This window comes from Phyllobates terribilis, unplaced genomic scaffold, assembly GCF_046119375.1.
Source record: "Phyllobates terribilis strain yellow unplaced genomic scaffold, ASM4611937v1 Scaffold_11__3_contigs__length_659146591, whole genome shotgun sequence".
Taxonomy (NCBI): domain Eukaryota; kingdom Metazoa; phylum Chordata; class Amphibia; order Anura; family Dendrobatidae; genus Phyllobates; species Phyllobates terribilis.
In genome coordinates this window covers 410,111,258-410,134,162 of record NW_027362771.1, presented here as the reverse complement: position 1 = coordinate 410,134,162, position 22,905 = coordinate 410,111,258, and the positions used below count along the sequence as shown (strand labels likewise).

Genomic DNA, 22,905 nt, shown 5'->3' with positions numbered 1-22,905 from the left:
GGGGTGATAGGGATAAAGGGGGTATTTTAACCACTTAGATACTGCTGCCATGATTGACAGAAGTATTTAAGGAGTTAATCCATGATCAGTTCCAAAACACAACTGTCACCAGTGGGATTTTCACCCGCAGATGGGGCCACTATTATTTCTCACCCCCGTTTTAAACCGGTGATGAGGAACAAGGATCCTTAACGGCCGTTTTAATGCGTTTTGGCAGTTGTTAAGGCTGGGTGCCCACGTAGCGTTTTTCAAGCATTTATGCTGCGGAATTTCCGCAGCGTAAACGCTTGTTAAACGCTAGGTAATCCGCACCCCATGGTCCCCAAGGGGATTCCGCATGTTCTATGCACATGCTGCGGATTTTTCCGCAGCGTTTATGCTGTGTACAAAAATCCGCAGCATGTCATTTAATTTTGCGGAAGCGCAGCGGAACTCCCGCCATTGACTTGCATTGAAACGCATAGAAACCGCGACTGTACATTTTTACAAGCGGCTTCTATGCGTCTCTATGTGCGGATGGTACCCAGTTCTGGAGGAGAGAAGACTCTCATCCAGACCTGGGTACCATTGTACCTGTAAAAAAAGAATAAAATAACAAATAAAGTTATATTCACCTGTCCGGCGGCTTCTCTCTGAATGCCGGCATCGCTTGAGGACCTGCGGTGATGTCACAGTCATGTGACCGCAGGCCCTTCACCGCTCTCTGCCGGCAGCCGGGAACCAGACAGGAACGAGCGCTGCTGCACACACCGGGGCCTCCGGGGTGAGTATAGCTTTATTTGTTTTAATTTTTACGGTTCACATTGTATAAATCCATGCTGTTTGCATGGATTTATATAGTGTGACCTAGTTGTCAAGCACTTTCCAAGTGATGCTATCGCCTGGAAAGCGCTTGTCAATCTGCATGCGGAAGCGCATGTGAATCCGCATGTGGATCCGCATGTATTCTGCAGGAAAAACGCATGCACAATCTGCATGCGTTTTTTCTGCCAGGGAGATGCAGAAATGCTGCAGAAATTTTCTGCTTCATTTCTGCATCGTGGGCACATAGCCTAAAGGGCGGCCAGTGCGTACTGTGCCGAGAACATTTCATAGCAAGAAACTACAATGTAGAGGCTTATTCACACATCAGTGTTTGTGAGGCAAAACCAGCAGTGGGGCTTACTAGAACTGAAAGATTGCCACCTGTTCTGTAGACACTCCTGGCTGTGGCATACTAATACTCATGTGTGAATAAAGACTTACAGTCAGTGTGAATCTTGTGTGCTCAACAGTCCTGGGCAGGAGGGGAGCAGAGTGCGCAGGCGCAGGCACAGACCACGCCGCTCTTCTCGTCAGAACAACGCCTGCTCACGTCCTCATTCCCACCTATTGTTCTACTACTGTACGCGGACAATAAAGTTGCGTGAGAGGAACATTCTGCGGGCGGGGCGTTTGTTCTCGCGAGAACTCGCATTGATTGCGCACTTGGTGAAGAAGAGGCGTTGCGGCCTTTTGAATCTTTCTTCGTCGACTGTCGCACCGAGAGGAAGGCCTGTACCAGCGAGAATGGCAGAACTCGAGCAGCATGATTCCCAGGACGCGCTGAACAACGGCAGCGACAACAACAGCCTGGTCGACGATCAGTGTGACGCGAGCATGGCGGAGGAGAGCCCTTCCAATGGGATGAAGAAGTAGGTGCCGCCATCTGTGAAGGAAATGGCCGCCGTTATGGGCGGGGGAGGCTGGCGCCTGTGTGTGTCGGTGTACTGGGCTCCCATGTGACGCTGCAGGGGCCTCTATTGTGTAGTCAGTAATGACGGGATTTTTACCTCAGGATTGGGCCGGATGCCCCGGTGCCAGTGTCCCATCCAGGGGTGACAAAGCTATAGTCATTGTCTCCTTCCCTGCTCTATAGTAGTGACTGGCGGTATATTGTGTGCATGAGACTAGTGGCTATACCATGTGTGCATGAGGATTGGTGGCTGTATACTGGGCAGGGGGCACGGGGACTGGCGACTGGATGCTGAAAGAGGGGGGGCAAAGGGACTGGCGACTGGATGCTGAAAGAGGGGAGGCACGGGGACTGGTGACTGGATGCTGAAAGAGGGGAGGCACGGGGACTGGCGACTGGATGCTGAAAGAGGGGGGGCAAAGGGACTGGCGACTGGATGCTGAAAGAGGGGGGGCAAAGGGACTGGCGACTGGATGCTGAAAGAGGGAGGGCAAAGGGACTGGCGACTGGATGCTGAAAGAGGGGGGGCAAAGGGACTGGCGACTGGATGCTGAAAGAGGGGGGGCACGGGGACTGGCGACTGGATGCTGAAAGAGGGGGGGCAAGGGGACTGGCGACTGGATGCTGAAAGAGGGGAGGCACGGGGACTGGTGACTGGATGCTGAAAGAGGGGAGGCACGGGGACTGGCGACTGGATGCTGAAAGAGGGGGGGCAAAGGGACTGGCGACTGGATGCTGAAAGAGGGGGGGGCAAAGGGACTGGCGACTGGATGCTGAAAGAGGGAGGGCAAAGGGACTGGCGACTGGATGCTGAAAGAGGGAGGGCAAAGGGACTGGCGACTGGATGCTGAAAGAGGGGGGGCAAAGGGACTGGCGACTGGATGCTGAAAGAGGGGGGGCAAAGGGACTGGCGACTGGATGCTGAAAGAGGGAGGGCAAAGGGACTGGCGACTGGATGCTGAAAGAGGGGGGGCAAAGGGACTGGCGACTGGATGCTGAAAGAGGGGGGGCAAAGGGACTGGCGACTGGATGCTGAAAGAGGGAGGGCAAAGGGACTGGCGACTGGATGCCGAAAGAGGGGGGGCACGGGGACTGGTGACTGGATGCTGAAAGAGGGGGGGCAAAGGGACTGGCGACTGGATGCTGAAAGAGGGGGGGCAAAGGGACTGGCGACTGGATGCCGAAAGAGGGGGGGGGGGGGAGGGAAGGGACTGGATGCTGGGGGGGGGGGGGACTGGCGACTGGATGCCGAAGGGGGGGGGGGGGGGCAAAGGATGCCGAAGGGGGGGGGGGGGCAAAGGGACTGGCGACTGGATGCCGAAAGGGGGGGTCACTGGGACTGGATGCCGAAAGAGGGGGGGGGGGGGGGGTCACATGGACTGGCGACTGGATGCCGAAAGAGGGGGAGGGTCACGTGGACTGACGACTGGATGCCGAAAGAGGGGGGGGGGTCACGTGGACTGGCGACTGGATGCCGAAAGAGGGGGAGGGGGTGGTCACGTGGACTGGCGACTAGATGCCGAAAGAGGGGGAGGGGGTGGTCACGTGGACTGGCGACTAGATGCCGGAAGAGGGGGGGGGGGGTGTCACGGGGACTGGCGACTAGATGCCGGAAGAGGGGGGGGTGTCACGGGGACTGGCGACTGGATGCCGAAAGAGGGGGGGAGGGCACGGGGACTGGATGCCGAAAGAGGGGGGAGGGACTGGCGGCTGGATGGCGGGAGAGGGACTGGCGTCTGGATGCCGGAAGTTTTATATGTTGTTACACGTGTACAATGTGCTATCCCAACTAATGAAAAGTCGGGGATGCCATGAGGAAAATAGATTTGCAGGCCTCCCAGCTCTCTGTCACAGATTACCCTGGCCTATGGTTCGGTGTCCTTCAAATCGATATTCTCTCTCTCCTAGTTAGCAGGTCGGGAGGGGGTGACTGCCAGGAATTCTGTGTCCAGAGTTCATGTAAATACAGCAGTGTGCTCTATTCTGGTTTGTGGTCGTTTGTTTTTCCTCCATCGTGTTCAGTTACATATTCACAATCGGCACTTGCTATTAAATTCCTCCAGAGCAGTTTACGAACACTTTCTTTGTGAGAAATTGACATAAAGCTGTATCGTGGAACTTTTTTATACAGACAGATGTAAAACAAGAGGCTGCCTGCTAGATCGCCATTGTGTTCATACAGTGTAGAGTAGTGCATACCCACTTATTAAAGAAGCGCACTCATCAAATGTAAGTGGCAGCAGGATAATGACCCCATATATGCAGCCAATGCCATAAAGGGCTCATGCAAACGACCTTAATATTCGGACAGGTGCTTTCGTTTTGGCGGACATCACTCGTCCCCGTGTTCTATAACTGAAAGAAAAGTCAGCTCACCACTTTCAATGCTCTGCACCTGGGTGACTGGAGTCCTCGCACGGAGCCGCCTTGGTGCGGGTTGAGGCAAATACAGAGAATAGGAATGCTTCAGTGATGAAAAGGTAGGTATAAAACTTCACTTTTATTGCAGTTATTTAAAATCACTTACCATGATTAAGGCTTGAATGCTGAAATGCGTCGGCCTGCCCTAACTTCTGTGATATCAGTCACCATTTTTTAAATCACTGCAATAAAAGTGAAGTTTTATACCTACCTTTTCATCACTGGAGCATTCCTATTCTGTTCTATGGAGCGTGCGCATGTCTGATCTTATTTTTTCGGATCGCACTCGGCCATGCAAGTCACGGAGTGCGTGGAAGACATCGGACTGCACTCGGATGGCATCTGAGTACAGTTCGATTTCCATGGACTTACAGAATGAAGATGGAGTAAATTTTTTTCCATCTCATTCAAAAGAATCGGATCACACTATGCTCAGGCTCTGATGAAAGTGTGATTTGTATAATCAACCTGATTTCCTCAGATGAGAAAAAACATACGGTCTTTTGAACCTAGCCTAGGGGCGATATTCAGCGTAAGGGCACATGTCCATCACTGAAAGAAAACGTTCCAGTAATCAGGAACAAAAAGTTGGACGGGTGTCGAGCGTTTTTTTCATGCGAGTACAATGCGATTTTTCTCACGTAGCATCTTAATGACATCTGATTGCGATCCGTTTGCAATGCGGTTTTTAACATGAGCTTTTACATAGAGGAATTCTGTCATTTTCAGTTTTCCAAGGAAATATTCTTTGATAGATATAAGTATATGAGTGAGACCTATAATCACTGATTTGTGTGTAGCTTACTGTAAGGCTATGTGCCCACGATGCAGAAATGCTCAGGATTTTTTCCTGAGCGTTTCTGCATCTCCCTGGCAGAAAAAACACATGCGGATTGTACATGCGGATTGTACATGCGGATTGTACATGCGGATTGTACATGCGGATTGTACATGCGGATTGTACATGCGGATTGTACATGCGTTTTTCCTGCCAGGGACAAGCGGATGTGAAGCGTTCTTCACTTGCATTTCCGCATGCGGGTTGACAAGCGCTTTCCAAGCGATTTTAGCATCACTTGGAAAGTGCTTGTCAACTTGGTCACACTATATAAAATCCATGTAACCAGCATGGATTTATATAGTGTGACCCGAGAGAATGTCAAAAAATAAAAAAGAAATATATACTTACCTTCTGATGGCCCACGGTGTCTTGTATCCCTCTGTCCCGGCTGCCGGCAGCGCTACACTGAAGGACGTGCCGACGTCCGCGTCGTGTGACCCGTCACATGACTGACGTCAGTGCATCGCGAACTGCCGGCATGCGAGGAGGAGCGCAGCGTGGGCCGCCTAAATATTTTTTACAGTTTTCTGTTGTATCCAGGTCCGGAGGAGAGTCTCCTTTTCTCTAGACCTGGGTACCATACGCACACTAGAACGCATGGAATGCGCATCTACATATACAGTGATGTGTAATCCATGCGGTCTAATGCAAGTCAATGGCAGCGAAAACACAGCACTTCCGCAAAATAATTGGTAGTGCTGCGTTTTTTTTTCCGCAATGATAATCTGCAGCGGAAATCTCCGCAGCATGTGCACAGCACATGCGGATTATCATTGGGGAACATGGCAGGCCTTCTACCATGCGTTTTTGCTGCTGCGGAAACGCTAAAACGCATCGTGGGCACACAGCCTTACAGTTTAGTAATATACATTTCTGGAAAAAAATGGCATGTGATCCCCCTAAATTTTATTAACCAGCAGAGGGAAAGTTAACAGCTGTGGGCTGATATTTATAGCCTGGGAAGGGGGTAATGTCAATGGAGCTTCCGTGGCTACAAATATCAGCTCATAGCTGTGTACTTAGCCTTTACTGGTTATTAAAATGGGGGACCCTCCCAAAAAATGAAATGGGGCTGGTGGGGCCCTATCATTAATAACCAGCAAAGGCTAGGAAGGGGCCATGAATACTGGCCCCCTTCCAGACTAAAACCATCAGCTCTCAGCCAGCCCAGAAAAGGCGCATCCATAAGCTGCGCCAATTTTGGCGCTTAGCCTCCACTTTTCCCACTTTCCCTGTTGCAGTGGCAAGTGGGGTAATAGGGTTGGGGTTGATGTCAGCTGCCAATACAAAGCTGATATCAAGCCCAGGGGTTGGTAATGGAGAGGCGTCTCAATTTAAATTTTTTAGAGTGTGTGCAATATATCTCTTGTAATGTGTGGTGACTATTGATTACTTATGTTAATCTGCTTGTTTCCCATAACCTAGGGAGAATGAGGATTCCAATAAAGAAGATAAGCCTCTAAAGGAAAAATCTGGGGTTAGAAAGGGAAACCGATTCCATCCATATGGAAAAGAAAAACCGGTCTCTGGTGACAAGAAGGGTCTGAGTCGGAATAGGGTATTCATCAGCAATATTCCTTATGACATGAAGTGGCAAGCAATCAAGGATCTCATGAGGGATAAAGGTAAACGTTGGATCTGAAATAAATGGGCATTCCCACTCAGAAATGTATTTTTAAACTGTTCCCAAAGTCTTGATTCAGCAGGTAACCCAGGTAAAGTAAATTTATATAATAATCAAATTGCCTGCTAACTGAAGCTTTAATTTACATAACGTTGGCACTTAATGTCTGGCATTTCCTGTGAGGGAACAGGCCAATATTGTAAAACGCTCTGATAATTGTAAAAGCAGTGATTGCTGTTTGTCATGTAGTGACATATTGTATGGGGCAATTTTGGTGATATTGCTTTTAATGTAAAAGACTGTCGTTGTGCAGTTCTTGTTTAGTGCCTGTTGCAGTTGTGAAATTGGCTCAATTTCTACCAAATTTGGGTTGGGTGGGATTCAATTGACATACAATATTTTTAATGGAAATGGCTAAAAGCCAAAACTTAAACCCTGGTTTCACGGTAGCGTGTTCAACCTTGTAACATTTGTAATTGTCTCTGGTGTCTGTTGTAAGGTGACATGACTATTTGACTGGTTTTATTCACTGTATTTCTTTGCTTGTAGCTTGCTGTGAAACACATTGATTTTGTTAATTTGGATCTTAAGACAAACTTTACCATTTGAAGACATTCAGGTAGAAAGTCACCTTAAAACAGTTGTTGTGAGTTGGATGAAAAACTTCAACGTTTTTTAACCTTTATTTTAACAAGTTGTATAGGGACTATACATATCTGAACTTGTTCACCAACTATATCATACCAAATAACTCTATATCCAGTAATGTGGTGTAAAATCTGGTAGATTGTATTGCTCTCGACAATGTGGCTGCTTTGCAATCCTGACAAGTAGCTAAATGACAATAGCCATTGGTATGTTGGTTCTGTGTCTGAGTGTTGGTGAATAATAGGTCATCTGTTCTGTAGATCTGTGCACAGGGCACAGTAAAGAAAGTTACCGGTGTTAAATGCTTTGTTTCTTGGTATTTTTCCTTTGTATGTCTTATGTAGTTGGTGAGGTTACATACGTGGAGCTCTTTAAGGATGCTGAAGGAAAATCAAGGGTAAGTGCCGTGGGCAACAAGCTGTTTGAGGTGTGAAGTCCCTCATCAGTTTTCACTGTACAAGTTTTTATTTGGAAAGTAAGTTTCATTTTCCAATACTGTATTGCAGTCTGAATGTTCCAAGGCTCATCGCCTCCATTCAGATACCATGAGGTTGCATTTCCATTGTTTCCAAGCATTTTCTTGCACAATTCTGGTTTGCTGCCAAAAGCTCAATGCAGACGTATGTACGGTTCTGTATGCTGGTCCTTTAACTTGTTCTTTGCTAAAATCCACTGGCAAATCTGCCCGTTATCGGGATTGTAGTGAACTTGTCTAGAATATATGAAAGGCCTGTTGTGGCTTGTGGGGCTGCGCAACTGTCAGTGCTGTAACCGTTTCGAGTCATTGAGCTAGACTCTTAAATGGAAAACCGAATAAACTGGTTAAGGCTTCCATTTTTCTGAGGAGACTAGTAGGTCATTGGGTATGGAGGGTTTTGGAGACTAATCTGTATCCTGGGATCACTTATTTTTGGAATTTTTACATTTTTATACATTACTGCTAAAAATTGTACACATTATATGTAAATTGAATTTTGATGCAACAATTGTATAAAGATTAAATTAAATCTAGGACAAAATGTCTGTAAATCTTTGTAAATGACAAAAGGCCCGTTTTCATTTAATAATCATACCCCTAAGGTGCAGCAAAGTTCATCTCTAGTGACCTGTAACTGCATTGCTTGACGCTGTCGCTCACCTACTTCTGACTTACTAATTGTTTTTTTTTTTTGTTTTTTATTTTAATTTATATTTTCTTGTGACGTTTTGGATTTAGGGATGTGGGTAAGTTTTTTTCTTTTTTCATTTTGTGAAAATACTTTGTATTAAATGCTTTATGAATTTCTAACATTCTTCTGCTCTTCCAGTGTGGTGGAGTTTAAAGACATGGAATTTGTTACAAGGGCCGTTGAAGTCATGAATAAGCACGATCTGAACGGACGACCCCTTAACATCAAAGCAGTAAGGCCTAGTTTTCTTTTTTCATTGATATACGTTGGTAAAGTCCTGTATTCTTGATCCAAACAATCTTTCCTAAGGTGTTACCTGCTGTTATGAAAGGAGACACTGAGATTACAGTATGGGCTCACTGCTGGCTAATGTTCCTGTGTACAACACTGGTTTTAATAATACGGCCATGTCTCTGTTACAGGCCAAATAGTTGAAAAGGATTGTCCAGTCGGCATTTGACATATACACCAAATAAGCAATAAATATTCAAAGTGGGAATATCGTTTAACTATTAAAAGATTCTAAATCCCTTAGAAATGTATTTTTTGCCTTCTGGGAAGCACAGTCACAATTATCAAACTTCTTCTGTTTGTAGGATCCAGATGGAGAGAATGCCCGCAGAGTTCTGCAGCGTGGTGGAGGGCTGTTTCCTGGGGGACATAACGCTGACATGGGTCCTGGCATGATGAATCTCCCGCCTTCCATTGTCAACAATCCTAACATCCCACCAGAAATAATCAGTGCATTGAGAGCTGGAAGACTTGGGTCAACGGTTTTTGTAGCAAATGTATGTTACCTGGCTGTTCTATGTACAATTTGTGTTTATTACTAGCTCTGATCACTGTTTCCAATCCATACTCAAATGTTGATATAGTCTGCTTGTGCAGGTGCCTACTATTCAGACCTCAACAAGCATGCTAGTACTCTGAGGTTACTGGTTTGTTTGGTCACGCCAAAACATAGGTGTATCAACCCAAAAAAATTGTAATTCTGGCGTTCTGTGGGTGTGTGTAGGTGTTTTTTTTTTTGTTTTTTTTTTTTCTTTCAACGCTTATTAGTGTTGAGCGAGTATGCTCGGGCCGAGCTCCGAGTATTTACAGCTGCTTGGTGATATGCTTGAATCCCTCCTGTGTGCATGATTTGCAACTGTTTGGCAGCTTTATTACATGTGAGGAATGTGTAAGAAATACATTCCTCCCATGTAATAAAACTGTCAAACAGTCGCAAATCTTGCACAGGGGAGTGATTCAAACATATCACCCTATAAATACTCTGTGCTCGGCCCGAGCGTACTCGGCGAAAGGGTTAACCGAACATACTTGCTCAACACTACCGCTTATACTATGTACTGCAAAACCACTCCTTTTCTGTATATAGCAAAATTGCAGTGCTGAGATTCACAGAATGACTAACCTGACGGATCTGGGCCTTCAGCATACCCCCAGCGGCCATGTTATAACCCACTGGTTCCCCATGATCATTTCGTGGAGGACTGATGGGAGCTGGTGCACATGTACTTGCAATGACATCCTTGTAAACATTGCTGTTGGTGATCAACAGCAGCATTTAAGTAGTTAACCTAGTTTCTACTCCTGAACTGGCTTAATACTTTACTTAACAACCTGTGGTGAAAATGTATGTCAGGATTCGGTCAGTATTTTTTTTTTTTTTCTCCGGAATGGGAGCCAAAACCAGGAGTGGGTGATAAATGCAGAATTGGTGACTTGTTTCTATTATACCTTTTCTCTGATTGTTCCTCACCTGGTTTTGGCTCCCACTCCTGAGAAAAAATACTGATAGTGGGGCTGCGGCCTTAATGTGATAATCTTGGATGTAAATTTCTTTGTATGTAGTCGGTGACTGATAAGGGGCACTTCGGATTTGACTTGGAGGATTCAAACAAACTTACTTTTGGGTTTCTCTATTTTTCACAGCTAGACTTTAAAGTTGGTTGGAAGAAGCTGAAAGAAGTTTTCAGCATTGCTGGAAATGTGAAGAGGGCAGATATTAAGGAGGACAAAGATGGCAAAAGCCGAGGAATGGGAACTATTACCTTTGAACAAGCGATCGAAGCAGTGCAAGCTATCTGTATCCTTTTTATATTTGTTATAAGTGGACAGTCGTGTTAGATGTTCATTTTTATTAGTATTTGACTGTCTTTTAGGGATAATTTAAAGCTTGTGACTGTATATTACATACTGGACAATTAGAGAGAAAAGTGCATCCAACTTCAGGTAACTCGTAAAATCCAAAGTCTTTATTAAATCAGTTAAACATATAGATGGACAAGTAGCATATAGTCACAACCCCGTGGGGGATCTGACCGGAGCAGACTCATTTCGAGCCTAATGGTTCTTAATCATTGCTAGCCTCCAGAGACCACGGTCATGTTTATATAGCACATCCTGTCATGACCTCGGACATAGAACTACCAATCAGAACCTGGATAAAACAATGTCCAATGAGAAAAAGCTATACATGTGTTAAAAACAATATACATAGTAAGAACAAACCAAGAAAACCCACAGTACGAAAAATGTGAGAGTGACAGATATTGCAATACACAAGGACGCAATTCTGTCACTCTCGCATTTCAGATGTCATGACTGGATGTGCAGCTATATAAACATGACCGTGGTCTCTGGAGGCTAGCAATGATTAAGAACCACTAGGTTCGAAACGCGTCTGCTCCGGTCAGACCCTCCACAGGGTTGTGGACTATATGCTACTTGTCCATTTATATTTTTAACTACTTTAATAAAGACTTTTGATTTTACGAGTTACCTGAAGTTGGATGCACTTCTTTCTCTCTAATCAGTCTCCTGGCGGCTCAGCTGGCTCTCTGCTCCAGGAACTACGAGGGTGAGCGGACTTTTAATTTATTGTGCTTTCATACTGCACAACCGTTACTCCCATGGTACTTTGAATCCCTTCCCAAAGCAATGTGACGTGTCCTGTGCTGGTGAGAAATAACTGCTACTAGTGCATTGATTCTCTGACTGGAATACAAGTACGGGAGCAGTGAGATGGCCGCAATGCTTGGTGGCTCCCCTGACCAGAGTTTGACAGCATGTATTTTTATGCAGCTGTCACGCTTGGACTGGCCGGCGGCTCTCCTGACCCATGTAAGGCAATAGTCGTGTGTTATATCCCTGTCTTACTGTGCCCTTACCCTTAGCCTCTTCAGACTGAAAAACTCGGCATGTGTCCACTGGGCACTTGAGAATGAAACGCCTGGGGCTGCCATAAGAGGCATATTACGCCACTATCTACACTGGTGCATTACTTCTAATGATTCCAGCTGAAAACTTGTATTTGCACGGTGCACCTGACGTATTATACAGTTATATTTTTGCCTTATTGAACAATGACTGAATATGTGGGACATCCCCTTTTAACAAGTGGTCAGATTATTACCTTGCTGCTTTGACCCCCTCTAACATTACTTTCCTCTAGGCAATATTGTTAAAGGGATTGTCCACTTCTAGGACAGCCCCTTCTTAAACTAACTTCAGCCCCTATAAAAAAGCAAAAAAAACCTATACTCTGCTCCGTGCCGGCTCCGTTACAGCGCTGTGATGCGTTGGAATGACACGTGACCCCGGTGCCCAGTCAGCAATGTTGTCACTGTCTCTGCCTTCGGACAAACAGAACATGAATAGGAAGCCAGGGCAGCAGCTGATCCCAGACTTCCTCTTCATGTTCAGTTTGTTGGGGACAGTGATGCCAGCACTGATTGGCACCGGGCATCACGTGTCATTCCACCACATCACCGCCCCAGGACTGAGTGTGTCACCGCTGGAACGGAGTTGGCACGGGAGGGGGAGTATAGTTATTTTATTGGGGCTGAACTTTTAGTTTTAGAAGGGGTTGTCCTAGTAGTGGACAACCCCTTTAAATGCAAGACTGCAAATGTAGACTGACGGTGGCCATCTCCTAAATGTGTATGGTCCAGGGGAAAATGAATCAGAAGTCATGATATTGTGATTATTCCTTAACTGGTTTCTCACAGCTATGTTCAATGGACAGTTCTTGTTCGATCGTCCTATGCATGTTAAAATGGTATGTTGAAACAGAATATACAAAATCTTTCTTTAGTTACCCAGTTAGTTATATATTCACAATGCTTTGTTTTTGAGTAGGACGACAAATCTTTTCCTCCAGATGACTTCCATGCTATGGAGAAAGCACCTCAATTACCTCGTAAGTAGAAAATGACTTTCATGAGAACATAATACTGTAAGACAAGACAATTAATCCCTATGCAAAGGGCAACACAAAGATGTGCTGGTGAAAGTGCAGGGCAGAATATTTTGTGGCTATAATTTGCTGCATGTAAGTTTTCGATATGTATTTTAGAAGTAGTGATGAGCAAATTGGTTTTATTTCTTTTGCTCATCTATTTAATATTAGGTTTTGTGAAATGTGACGTTAAAATCCTTTTCTAGCCATGTTGAGTTGGAACTATCCAGTGGCCTTTTCATAAGGCAGGTCTCTTCCAATGTAGATGTGTGGCATGGTTTCATAATCGATCTATAATTTGAGGTACACATAGAATATCAAATACTGAGTATCTTGTTTGGCTTAGTAAATATGTATTGTTGCACATATTCTTTAATGACTTGCATAACCTTTTATTTTCTAGGTGGCCTAGGAGGTATAGGTATGGGACTTGGACCTGGCGGGCAACCAATTAGTGCTACACAGATGGGAATGGGTGGTGGAATGGGCAACATGGGTCCATCAGGCAAGTATACAGCACTATGTACTGCAAAAAACCCAAAGGATTTACAAATTGGGAAGAATTCTAACACTAACTTTTATTTAAGGTATGGATGGCCCTGGTTTTGGTGGAATGAATAGAATGGGAGGTAAGTGCTGGCTATTTAAAATATTTTACATTTTCCGGCAGTATTGGTGTGAAATATGTGGGTGATTAAAAATAAAATTATAAACGTCTTCACACTTACAGGTGCTAGTGGATTTGGCGGCATGGATGGAATGAGTAACATGTCAGGATTTAGTGGTGTGAACCGAATGTCAGGTATGTGGTCTATAGTTTACATTATGAGCACAGCTTGATTCTTAAGGTCCCTGCTTTCTCATACTTTTGTAACATTCTGTGGCATGGCCATATTGTGGAAATACCACTTTACATTTACTTCAAGCAACTTGTCATCAGTCAACCGTTTTATTGTCTTCTGAGTTATGTACTGGTTAATTATAAAATAATGAAAACTGCTGTTACTTTAACTATGTTCATTTTGATTCAGTTTGCAAAAGTGAAAATACAGATTTTAGTCAAGTGTTCGGTGTTTTTCAAGTTTTAAGGAAATGTACATTATTCTACTTAAAACTAACAAGATAGATGGGTCGTCCTTCCTTTTTTTTTTTTTTTTTTTTTTTTACCTGCATTCTAACAGGCCCGTTTTTGCTGCTTTAGCCATTTCTGAGTAAACGTGATATAAACTTTTAAGCCCTTTGCTTGCGCTATGTAGATCAGTGAGGGACTTGTTGATAAAACATTTGTCCCCAGACTAGTGATGTCACAGCTGGCTGAGATTTTCTGCTTCTTCCCTGGGCATGTTTAGTACGCCAGTAAAGCCAGGGGACTTGTACCCAATTTTATTGCGAGTTCCCAGGCTGCAGAACGCCATGCTCAGGAGCCTGATTTTCAAGGAGCCGACCTGTGACATTGCTCTTACAAATCATGTCACTTGTGCCCATTAAGTCGTGATTTAATGAGGGGATCAGTCTGGGGAAAGCAATGCCCCTCCATCCCAGTCACCCATAATTTACATGGAAGAGCATAAGGTTTTCAAGTTCATTGTGTGCAGCTTAGCACTTAACATACAAAGGCTTGTTAAAATACAGGACTGCTAGGGCAGATGACTGGTTTCCTTTAAAAATAAAAAATCAAGATTAACTCTGCATTTGTCCATGTGTACATTTCTTTTAACACTAGAGGCATTGTAGAGCTCTTGACTAAAAGCTGTATCTTCACTTTTGCAAATTACTTGTTTGAATCCTAAAATAAGAATACCAAAAAACAATATAGTTAGCAAAAACCTGCTGCCTTTTTTTTTTTTTTTTTTTTTTTTATCCCATCTGCGAGCAGCATAATGTAGGGGCAGAGACCCTGATTTTAGAGATTGTATTACTGTTTTATCTGTTTCAGATATAGCAGTGCTCTGAATGTTGAGCTCTATATAACCGCCCACATCACTGATTGGCAGCTTTCATCCTATGTTTAGTGTATACAAAGCAGCAAGTTTACTAGTCCTCAAATCCTCTTCTGCTGATAACTTATTATCAAAACTACACTAAGCAGCTCAGTAAGTGACACATCAGGGTCTCTGTCGCTACATTATGCTGCTGTCAGATTACATGATAAAACCTGCTGACATTCCGTTTCAAAGTGACCGTTGTTTTTATTTCATAAATTGAAATTACATATGAAACTTCAATGAGTGTTCTTTAAGGCCACATGCTCACCTTAAGTGTTACGTTTTTTACCGCCGTATTTGTAAACAGACGCCGGGAGTGGGCAAGAAAATGCAGAAGTGGTGCACATGTTATACATTTCCTCTGATTGGTCCACTTCTGGCTTTGAGTATTTGTCTAACAAATACAGAGGTAAAAAACTGTCTTCGGTGATTTTTCCCAATTACTGATCAGTTAGTGCTTATAAGATTCTATGGAGAGGGGAGGAGAAGCTAAAGGCAGACATTCTGCTGCAAGTTGTGCAACAGTTTTATGGAGACGTTTGCGAACACGCGGTCATATCCTACCTTTTAGTAATGGGTAAATCTGTATTAAGACACACAAGTATAGGGGCAATAACCAATTGCTTACTTTGGCTTACAAGAAAAGTACCCTCTAAAATTGAACTTTTAATGATTTATTTAAAACTTAAAGCAATATTTAAAAAAAAAAAAAAAAAAAAAAAAATGCTATGGGAAATTAGATAACACCATATTTCTTAACATAAAAATTAAACAAATATTACCACAGAAAGTAAACTATTTCTGCCCCCAAGAATATAGTATAATTATATCTATCCCTTGATGTCTGTAATGTGTAGCCTTTCCTAGCCGCAGAGATTGGCACCCCCGCTCACCGTCGGCTGAACCCTAATGGGTCCTGTTATTTACTAGCCTTAGTTGATACCATTCAAAACTATAATACGAAAAAACCTGACTGCTCAGACCAGAAAATAATAAGGACTTTATAATATAGGACTAAAGGGCACCAAAAAAAAAAAAAAAAAAAAAAGCACTAATCTTCATCACCTGCTGTCCATAATCCAAAGGGCATAAACCAACCAGGGCATTTTATATTCCCTGCTGTATATGTGTATAATGCATCTAGTAGTGCGGGGCTAGGTAACATAGGAGGCCGGTCAGTGAGCTGTCATAAGAGCACACAAATGAATATGTAAGCGGAGCACCAGAGGCCGCCCCGAAGCACGAGCATATTATCTCCAAACTGAAAGTAAAGATTATAGAAGAACCACAGGATGGATTTCATCAACCAGGGTATCATTTTACTCAGTGTAATGTAGCCCACCTGCCAGTGTATGTAGTTTACTGAGCACAATCCTGCTGACTAGTGCGCTTTAACTATATGTAATCGATCGTGATGGAGTTGAGGCAAAATGGTAATGGTACCCTTAAAAGATTTGAAGCTGCGATCATCTGATCGCCTGTGCTATACATAACAGTGCTACAGAAATTACGATATCCTGTATCTGGCCGGTGTTCCCAGGAGGCTTGTAAAGACCGGCACGCGGGGGCTGCCATGATAACCACTCAGCGCCCCGTGATCATGTCACGGGCGTGTCAATGGGCTGGAGGAACAAATGCCTCACTCTGAGATTGACAGTGGCACTTAGCTGGTTAACAGCCATATGTTAACTCTTAAATCAGCCATCAAGTGTGGAGGAAGAGAGGCCGGAGAGCTGTAAGTACAGGCGAAGCCTCCTGCACTTGCTCATTTGCGCAAACATTCACTGAATTTATTTCTAGAACCTGTAGGTACAGAGGCATGTCCGTGATAAACATTCCAGATGTTTTACATGTTAGTTTAGATGGACTGTCAACAGGTTTTTAATCCCTAAATATGCAACTGACGCTTGGCAAAGGTAATCTGTCACCAGGTTTTTGCTGTGCCACCTGAGTTAAGCATGATGTAGAGGCAGAGAACCTTATTCTATCATTGGGCTGTTCGGTTCAGAGCCCTGTATAGCCCTGCACCCACCACAGCCCTCTGTAAACACTGTGCATTGGCAGCTTTCTACCGATCAGTGGTGCAGGTGGGGTTATGGAAGGCTCATGAATTCAGAGGATTACATGGCAGCTTCTAGTGATGAAACAATGATTACATCAAGCAGCCCAGTAAGTGATACATTGCTGGAATCAGAGTCTCTCTACATTATGCTGCTCTGATAAGGTGGCAAAAACCTGGTGACACATTCCTTTTTAACGATCCATCTTTTTCGTGTTCCTTTTGCTGATTGTTGTGTTTATTCTAGGAATGGGTGGTGTTGATGACTTCAGGGGCAGTATAGGATCTGGCATGAGTGGAAGCATGTCAAGTAGCATGGCAGGAATGGGAAGCATGGCAAGCAGCATGGGAGGTAAGGCGCTCAAATATACATATAATTACTTGATTGTACAAAGTTTCTGTTAATAAAACTAACACCTTTAATTTTAGACATGTACAGAGGAGGAATGGGAAGCAGCATGGACCGAGAGTTCAGTCGAAGTGACATTGGCTTGAGCCGTGGCTTTGGAGATTCGTTTGGAGGAATGAGTAAGTTGACCTCATACCTGTATGTTCTTGTAAAGTGGCACTCCAGCAGATACGACTCCCATTCTCTCGTATTGTATCTACGGGCAGCACTTACTGCTCACTGAGCTAGAACTTCTCTCCTGACTCGCACTGAAGTCATCGTATCCTGTTTCGAGTTTCAGCTTGCCTTCCCTTTCTCCCTCTTGTAATGGGTTTCTTTCTCAGGATTTACAAGCCTGAGGAGGGGTAGAGTGGTAACAGCAATGTCTCAGGAATAATTCTGCACACGGTCCACAAAAAATGTAATTGACTGTAATTCAGGGGAGTTTTCGAATTGCAACAACTCAATATATGGACTCACCTGCTGTATTTCCACTCTTGGGAAAAAAAATAAAAAAGGAAATAATTTCAGCTAATGGGATATACAGGAAGCTGGAGTAACCTGTCTACACATAATGACATGTACTAGACGAAGTCTACCAAGGGGATTACAAGACGCAGATGACTATAATGGAGTATTCACAATGCATGGATGTAAATGAGCGGTGACTTGTGCAAATAACACTAGATTACTTTAGTTAGTTAACATTATATGCAAAAATTTTTTGGTGTGCTACTTAAATGCTTCCAATTGTAGAATCCAGGTCCATGCTCTTGATGTGGGGGTAATTGATTATTTATCTTGGGTTCCTTCGCCTCTCTCGCCTTCCCTCCCATCTTGTGGTTTCCGTCTGCGGTTACCTTTACCACACCTCAATTAGGAATATTTCCCTTGCTCTCCAAGAAATAAACCTCAATTCATCAAAACTATTATGCCAGACTTCTGACAGAATTCCCTTTTGAAAAGTCTCATCTTTTGCAGAACATGAGGTTGCACAAAAAAATTGAGTTTTGGTGGTTTAATGCCAGCTTTGCACAGTTGCCCCAAAATGAGGTGTGCCGCTGTTGAGCAGGGTGCTCACCACTTATCTTGACGCTCCTGATTCATTAAGAGGCATGCACCTTTTAATGAATCAGCGTTTCTGACTCCACATGCCCCCTCAAGACCGGTGTGCACGTTGCTGTGCACTGATAGATCAGTATAGTAAACCTAGTATTGCCCAGAAAATGGCCAACACAATCACATGCAGACAGGCTGGAACCTTCATCTAACCGCTGACCTGAACATTTTCAGTTACTGATTTTTGTAGAACTATTCCAGTCAACTACTTTATGCTATCCTTTTGGGCATGAACACCTCCAGTGCATTCCTTTATTGGTCTTCTGACCCATTTTGATACCATTCTCTCCATAGGTAGTGCTATGGTTGGAAGCTTTGGTGGGATGGGCTCCTCTTCACTCGGTCCTCTAGGATCTGGCATGAGTAAGTCAATTATCTGACACTTATTTTCTGTATGACTTCTATAAAGTGTGTGTGTGTATATACTGGCTCCCATCGCAGATAAACTCCTCCCACCCCGGCTGATGGGTTGCTATTGCAGACGGTCCATTGAATATCAGCCTTCATCTTCTCCCCTTTAGTCCAGCCTATGTCTGCGATTCAAAGGAGGACTCTCAATTACCCTGCATAGACTGTATACTGCAATATTGGTGTAAGTGCTCAAATTTTCACAGGTTCAAGTCCTCTGGAGAGACTTGCACGTGTTTCTTTGACAAAAAACTAGTGCGTGTGTGTGTATATAGATATATATTTTTTTCTTAATTGCCATATAAAATTTACCTATTTGGTATCTGTGTCCTTAACAGTCCAATTTAAGAAAAATAATACTGCTGTTTATAACTTCTGCATGTATTTTACAGTTCAAAATGTTAGTTTGTTGCTCCACTTCTCAAGGAAATGCAATGAAAAGCTATCATTTTTTGTACCCAAAATGGTATTAATAAAAACTAAAAGCTGTTTGAGACCTGAACATTTTTTTTTTTCTTGTATTTCATTATTTCACTTCTTGGAATTTTCCTGTTTTCCATTACATTTATATGGTAAATATTCAAAACTACAATCCATCCCTTAAAAACAAGTGCTTATACAGCTAAGTGGATGAACAGATTAAAAAAAACATCTACAGCTTTGAAGGAAAAGGTGGAAAAAAGATGCAAAAAATCGCCAGGTCATGAAAGGTTTAAAATGTATCATAACCCTACCTGATTGCTCCCATGAGAGCATATTGTGACCTGATACTGGCGAAAGCACAACGTTAACATTGTTTTATGTGAACTTGTTTCTAGGCTCTGGAATGAGTGCTGTGAATAGCATGAGTATGGGACTCGGCATGGACAGAATGAGCTCCAGTTTCGATCGTATTGGAGGTGGCTTGGACAGAGCCATGGATATGGATCGTGGATTTGGAGGGTTTGGCTCCGCACCACTAGGAGGAAGTGGTTTAAGAGAACGGGGAAATAAAGGATGTCAAATATTTGTTAGAAATGTAAGTGGTTGCCAGCTAATCATTGTTGATGTGTTCAACCTATGTTGCCATGGTTTTAACTTTTTTATTTTTCCTCCAATTTTAGCTCCCATTTGACTTGACCTGGCAAAAACTGAAAGAGAAGTTCAACCAGTGTGGTAAGTTGGACTGTTGTCATAGCTTTTCCTCGTATTGTAATGTCCTGATTTTTGCTTTAAATATAGTAATAATGAATTCTCAACTACTCTTATAGGTCGTGTTATCTTTGCAGAAATAAAAATGGAGAATGGCAAATCTAAAGGCTGTGGTACTGTAAGATATGATTCCCCAGAAACTGCTGAAAAGTCATGCAGACTAATGAATGGAATAAAGATCAATGGTAGAGAAATTGATGTCCGCATTGATCGCAATGCATAATTCCTTATTTTATCCAGGGGCATTCCCACATTTGTTCAGTCTTGGTAAATACATTTTAGTAAACGTTGTTAGAGCAGAAATTCCTTCCTTTTAGTGCAAGCCTGTGCTAGTGTGGTGTTTAATGTATTTTTTGTTATATATTTTGATTTTTAAACACCATGTCTCTAGTCATTCAGTTTATATGAATTGACTTACTGTTTTTAATAAAGCCAATTTCTCAGTCTACATTGTGGGGTTCTAATGCTGTATTTTGTTTTGACCTCTCCAGCACAGTCCAGATCTCCCTGTTGACGAAATAAAATCTGTTGAAATGGTTGAGTGGAACTGGTAAATGTTGGTCTGTTCAGTGTGTTTCCTTTAACCCCATCACAACCTTTGGCGTATCCATACGTCTAGGTCGCCTGGTACTTACACCTTGGATGTATGGATACGTCATGGCCAGGGCTGTGGAGTCTGTAAGCCAAACCACCGACTCCTCAATTTCCATGTCACCGACTCAGACTCCCTCATACATGGCTCATGTTTAAGTGATAAATTTTCTGTAGCACAAATTCATTTCAGCTAAAAGTCTAGACCCTTAGATCAGGAATAGGACAAACATATATATATATATATAGGACATTTCATAACTTTCCCAAATTCTTATGAAAAAACATTCCCCACAAACTGCATTGAACTACTGTACCCAATTTATTATATATTTTAGGAGTCTTGAGTTGGTCCACTTTATTCCGACTCCACCAAAATGGGCTCTGACCACGACTCAGCCATGACCAGGGCTGTGGAGTCTATCACCCATGCAGAGTGTGATCGCTGCAGGGTGTCGGGTGATTCTGACACCTGGCAGTGTCAGGAGCAGTGCCATGCCGCTCCTGGCACTTTAACCCCCTAAATGCTGCGATCAAAGTCAATCGCAGCATTTAGAGAGCTTGTAGATGGAGGAAGCCCTCTGCCCTTGGATCGGCACACCAACCTTTTCATTGCGGGGGGCCTGATTGTTGCTATGGTAACTCGATGTCTTCATGACTACATCTGGGTTACCAGAGCTAGCAGATTTGCTAGATCATGCTCAGAGCATTATCTAGCCAGTTTTTGTCAGTGCAGCTCTAATCTCATGAAGAAAAATTGCCGCGTCCAGAATGACAATACCTATAAAACTGTCCCACTAGTTTCTCTCCAGTGAACACCATTAAAAAAATAAAGAATGAGGCAAAAAACAATGCTTTATCATACCGCCGAACAAAAAGTGGAATACAACTATCAAAGATAAATGTAAATAAAAATGGTACTGCTGAAACTCTATCACCAGAAAAATAGTTATAGCTCTCAGAATAAAGCGATGCAAAAAATGATTTTTTTTTTATAAAATAGCTGTGTAAAAGCGCCAAAACCATAAAAAAGATAAATGTGGTATCGCTGTAATCCCTGAATATTCAAGTAGGTGCTCAGGAAAACCTGTGTCTAAATTTAGTTCTCACTTCATCTAATCTGGTGTCACGTAGTGTTTTATCTCTTACAATCCGTCTGACTCGACAGAGTTGAGAATGTGGTAAGGATTTTTTTTAATGTGTTTAGGATGACTACTAGTATAATGCAGCAAACTATTACGGTCTCTGGATTTAACATATATGTTGGTGGATAAGGAACCATATTCATCTTTAACAACATTGGTGTCCAAAAAATTGATCTTTGTTGTGCTGCAATGCATTGTAAATCTAATTTCTGGTGTACTATGATTAATCTCCTGAACAAAGGAGATAAGTTCATCCCCTACCCAAATGTGAGACACGTCATCAATATACCTTTTCCAAGGTGTAACATATCTTTGGAAAAGCGGGTTCTCGTGTGTGTGTGTGTGTGTGTGTGTGTATATATAGAGGGTCTCAAAATGCACCATAAAGATATTAGCGTATGGAGGCGCCACATTTGAGCCCATGGCTGTGACAGTATTCTGAATAAAAAAAAATTGGTCTTCAAAAAGGAAGACATTTTTGGTCAGAATGAAGGTAAGTAAAGATAGACAAATGTCCTGTTGAGATGCGGGAAAGATTTGTATTCTGCAAAAGGTTTAACGGCCGTAAAACTTTTTTCTCGTGGACAATGCTGGTATACAAATTATTCACATCCAATGTTATAAGTAAAGCATGTACGGCAGGGGTCTCAAACACGCGGCCCGCGGGCCGCATGCGGCCCCTGAGGCTGCTTTATGCGGCCCGCAGGCACAGACCCCTTAATGATCCCGACCTGGTCCAGGAGGAGCCGGAGACAGCAGCGCTGCATTGCCGCACAGAGACTGTTTCCCAGCACTGCATTTCCAATGCCAGCCGCTGGCCAATCAGAGGCCAGCAGCTGATATCTGCGTGTCGGCGCAGCGAGTATGACGTCATTGCCATATGCAGATGTCAGCTGCTGGCCTCTGATTGGCCGGCGGCTGGCATTGGAAATGCTGTGCTGGGAGACTGTCTCTGTGCGGCAATGCAGCGCTGCTGTCGGCGGCTCCTCCTGGACCAGGTCGGGATCGTCAAGGGGTCGGACTCTGTGGTGCCTGCGGGCCACATCTGCAGGAAGGCCGCCGAGGGAACGGAGGACAGGTGAGAATCATCTTTTTTTTTTTTTTATGTGTGTGTGAAGAACAGCACAGGGGGCACATAGCCACAAGAGGGGACCTGGATGGGGCACATAGCCACAGGATGGGGACCTGGATGGGGCACATAGCCACAGGATGGGGACCTGGATGGGGCACATAGCCACAGGATGGGGACCTGGATGGGGCACATAGCCACAGGATGGGGACCTGGATGAGGAACATAGCCACAGGATGGGGACCTGGATGGGGCACATAGCCACAAGATGGGGACCTGGATGGGGCACA

The 22,905-nt window shown here is 43.7% G+C and overlaps 1 protein-coding gene and 1 long non-coding RNA gene across 3 annotated transcripts in view; one reads left to right on the top strand and one right to left on the bottom strand.

The window, feature by feature from the left end:
• Nucleotides 1-1,406, bottom strand: part of LOC141166405 (uncharacterized) — a 132,034-nt gene extending 130,628 nt beyond the window's left edge. For both annotated transcript variants that reach the window (XR_012251288.1, XR_012251289.1), the window contains exon 1: nucleotides 1,246-1,406. This is a non-coding gene — a long non-coding RNA (uncharacterized lncRNA). The remainder of the gene's footprint in view (nucleotides 1-1,245) is intronic.
• MYEF2 (myelin expression factor 2) lies at nucleotides 1,401-20,258 on the top strand. The gene is made up of 18 exons (XM_073653065.1): nucleotides 1,401-1,673; nucleotides 6,402-6,601; nucleotides 7,593-7,645; nucleotides 8,465-8,472; nucleotides 8,556-8,649; nucleotides 9,014-9,205; nucleotides 10,353-10,506; nucleotides 12,431-12,480; nucleotides 12,561-12,621; nucleotides 13,064-13,165; nucleotides 13,248-13,289; nucleotides 13,391-13,462; nucleotides 16,952-17,056; nucleotides 17,134-17,232; nucleotides 18,506-18,574; nucleotides 19,438-19,637; nucleotides 19,723-19,774; nucleotides 19,870-20,258. Exons 1-18 carry the CDS (start codon nucleotides 1,549-1,551, stop codon nucleotides 20,031-20,033), a joined length of 1,842 nt encoding a protein of 613 aa, XP_073509166.1. The 5' UTR covers nucleotides 1,401-1,548; the 3' UTR covers nucleotides 20,034-20,258.
• Nucleotides 20,259-22,905: the final 2,647 nt, after the last annotated feature.

Excerpts from the sequence above, each read along its gene's own strand:
- MYEF2 (XM_073653065.1), top strand. The coding sequence starts at position 1,549 with ATGGCAGAACTCGAGCAGCATGATTCCCAGGACGCGCTGAACAACGGC. Across the intron at positions 10,507-12,430 it reads CGAAGCAGTGCAAGCTATCT|CTATGTTCAATGGACAGTTC; the intron begins GTATCCTTTTTA and ends GGTTTCTCACAG. Across the intron at positions 12,481-12,560 it reads GTCCTATGCATGTTAAAATG|GACGACAAATCTTTTCCTCC; the intron begins GTATGTTGAAAC and ends GTTTTTGAGTAG.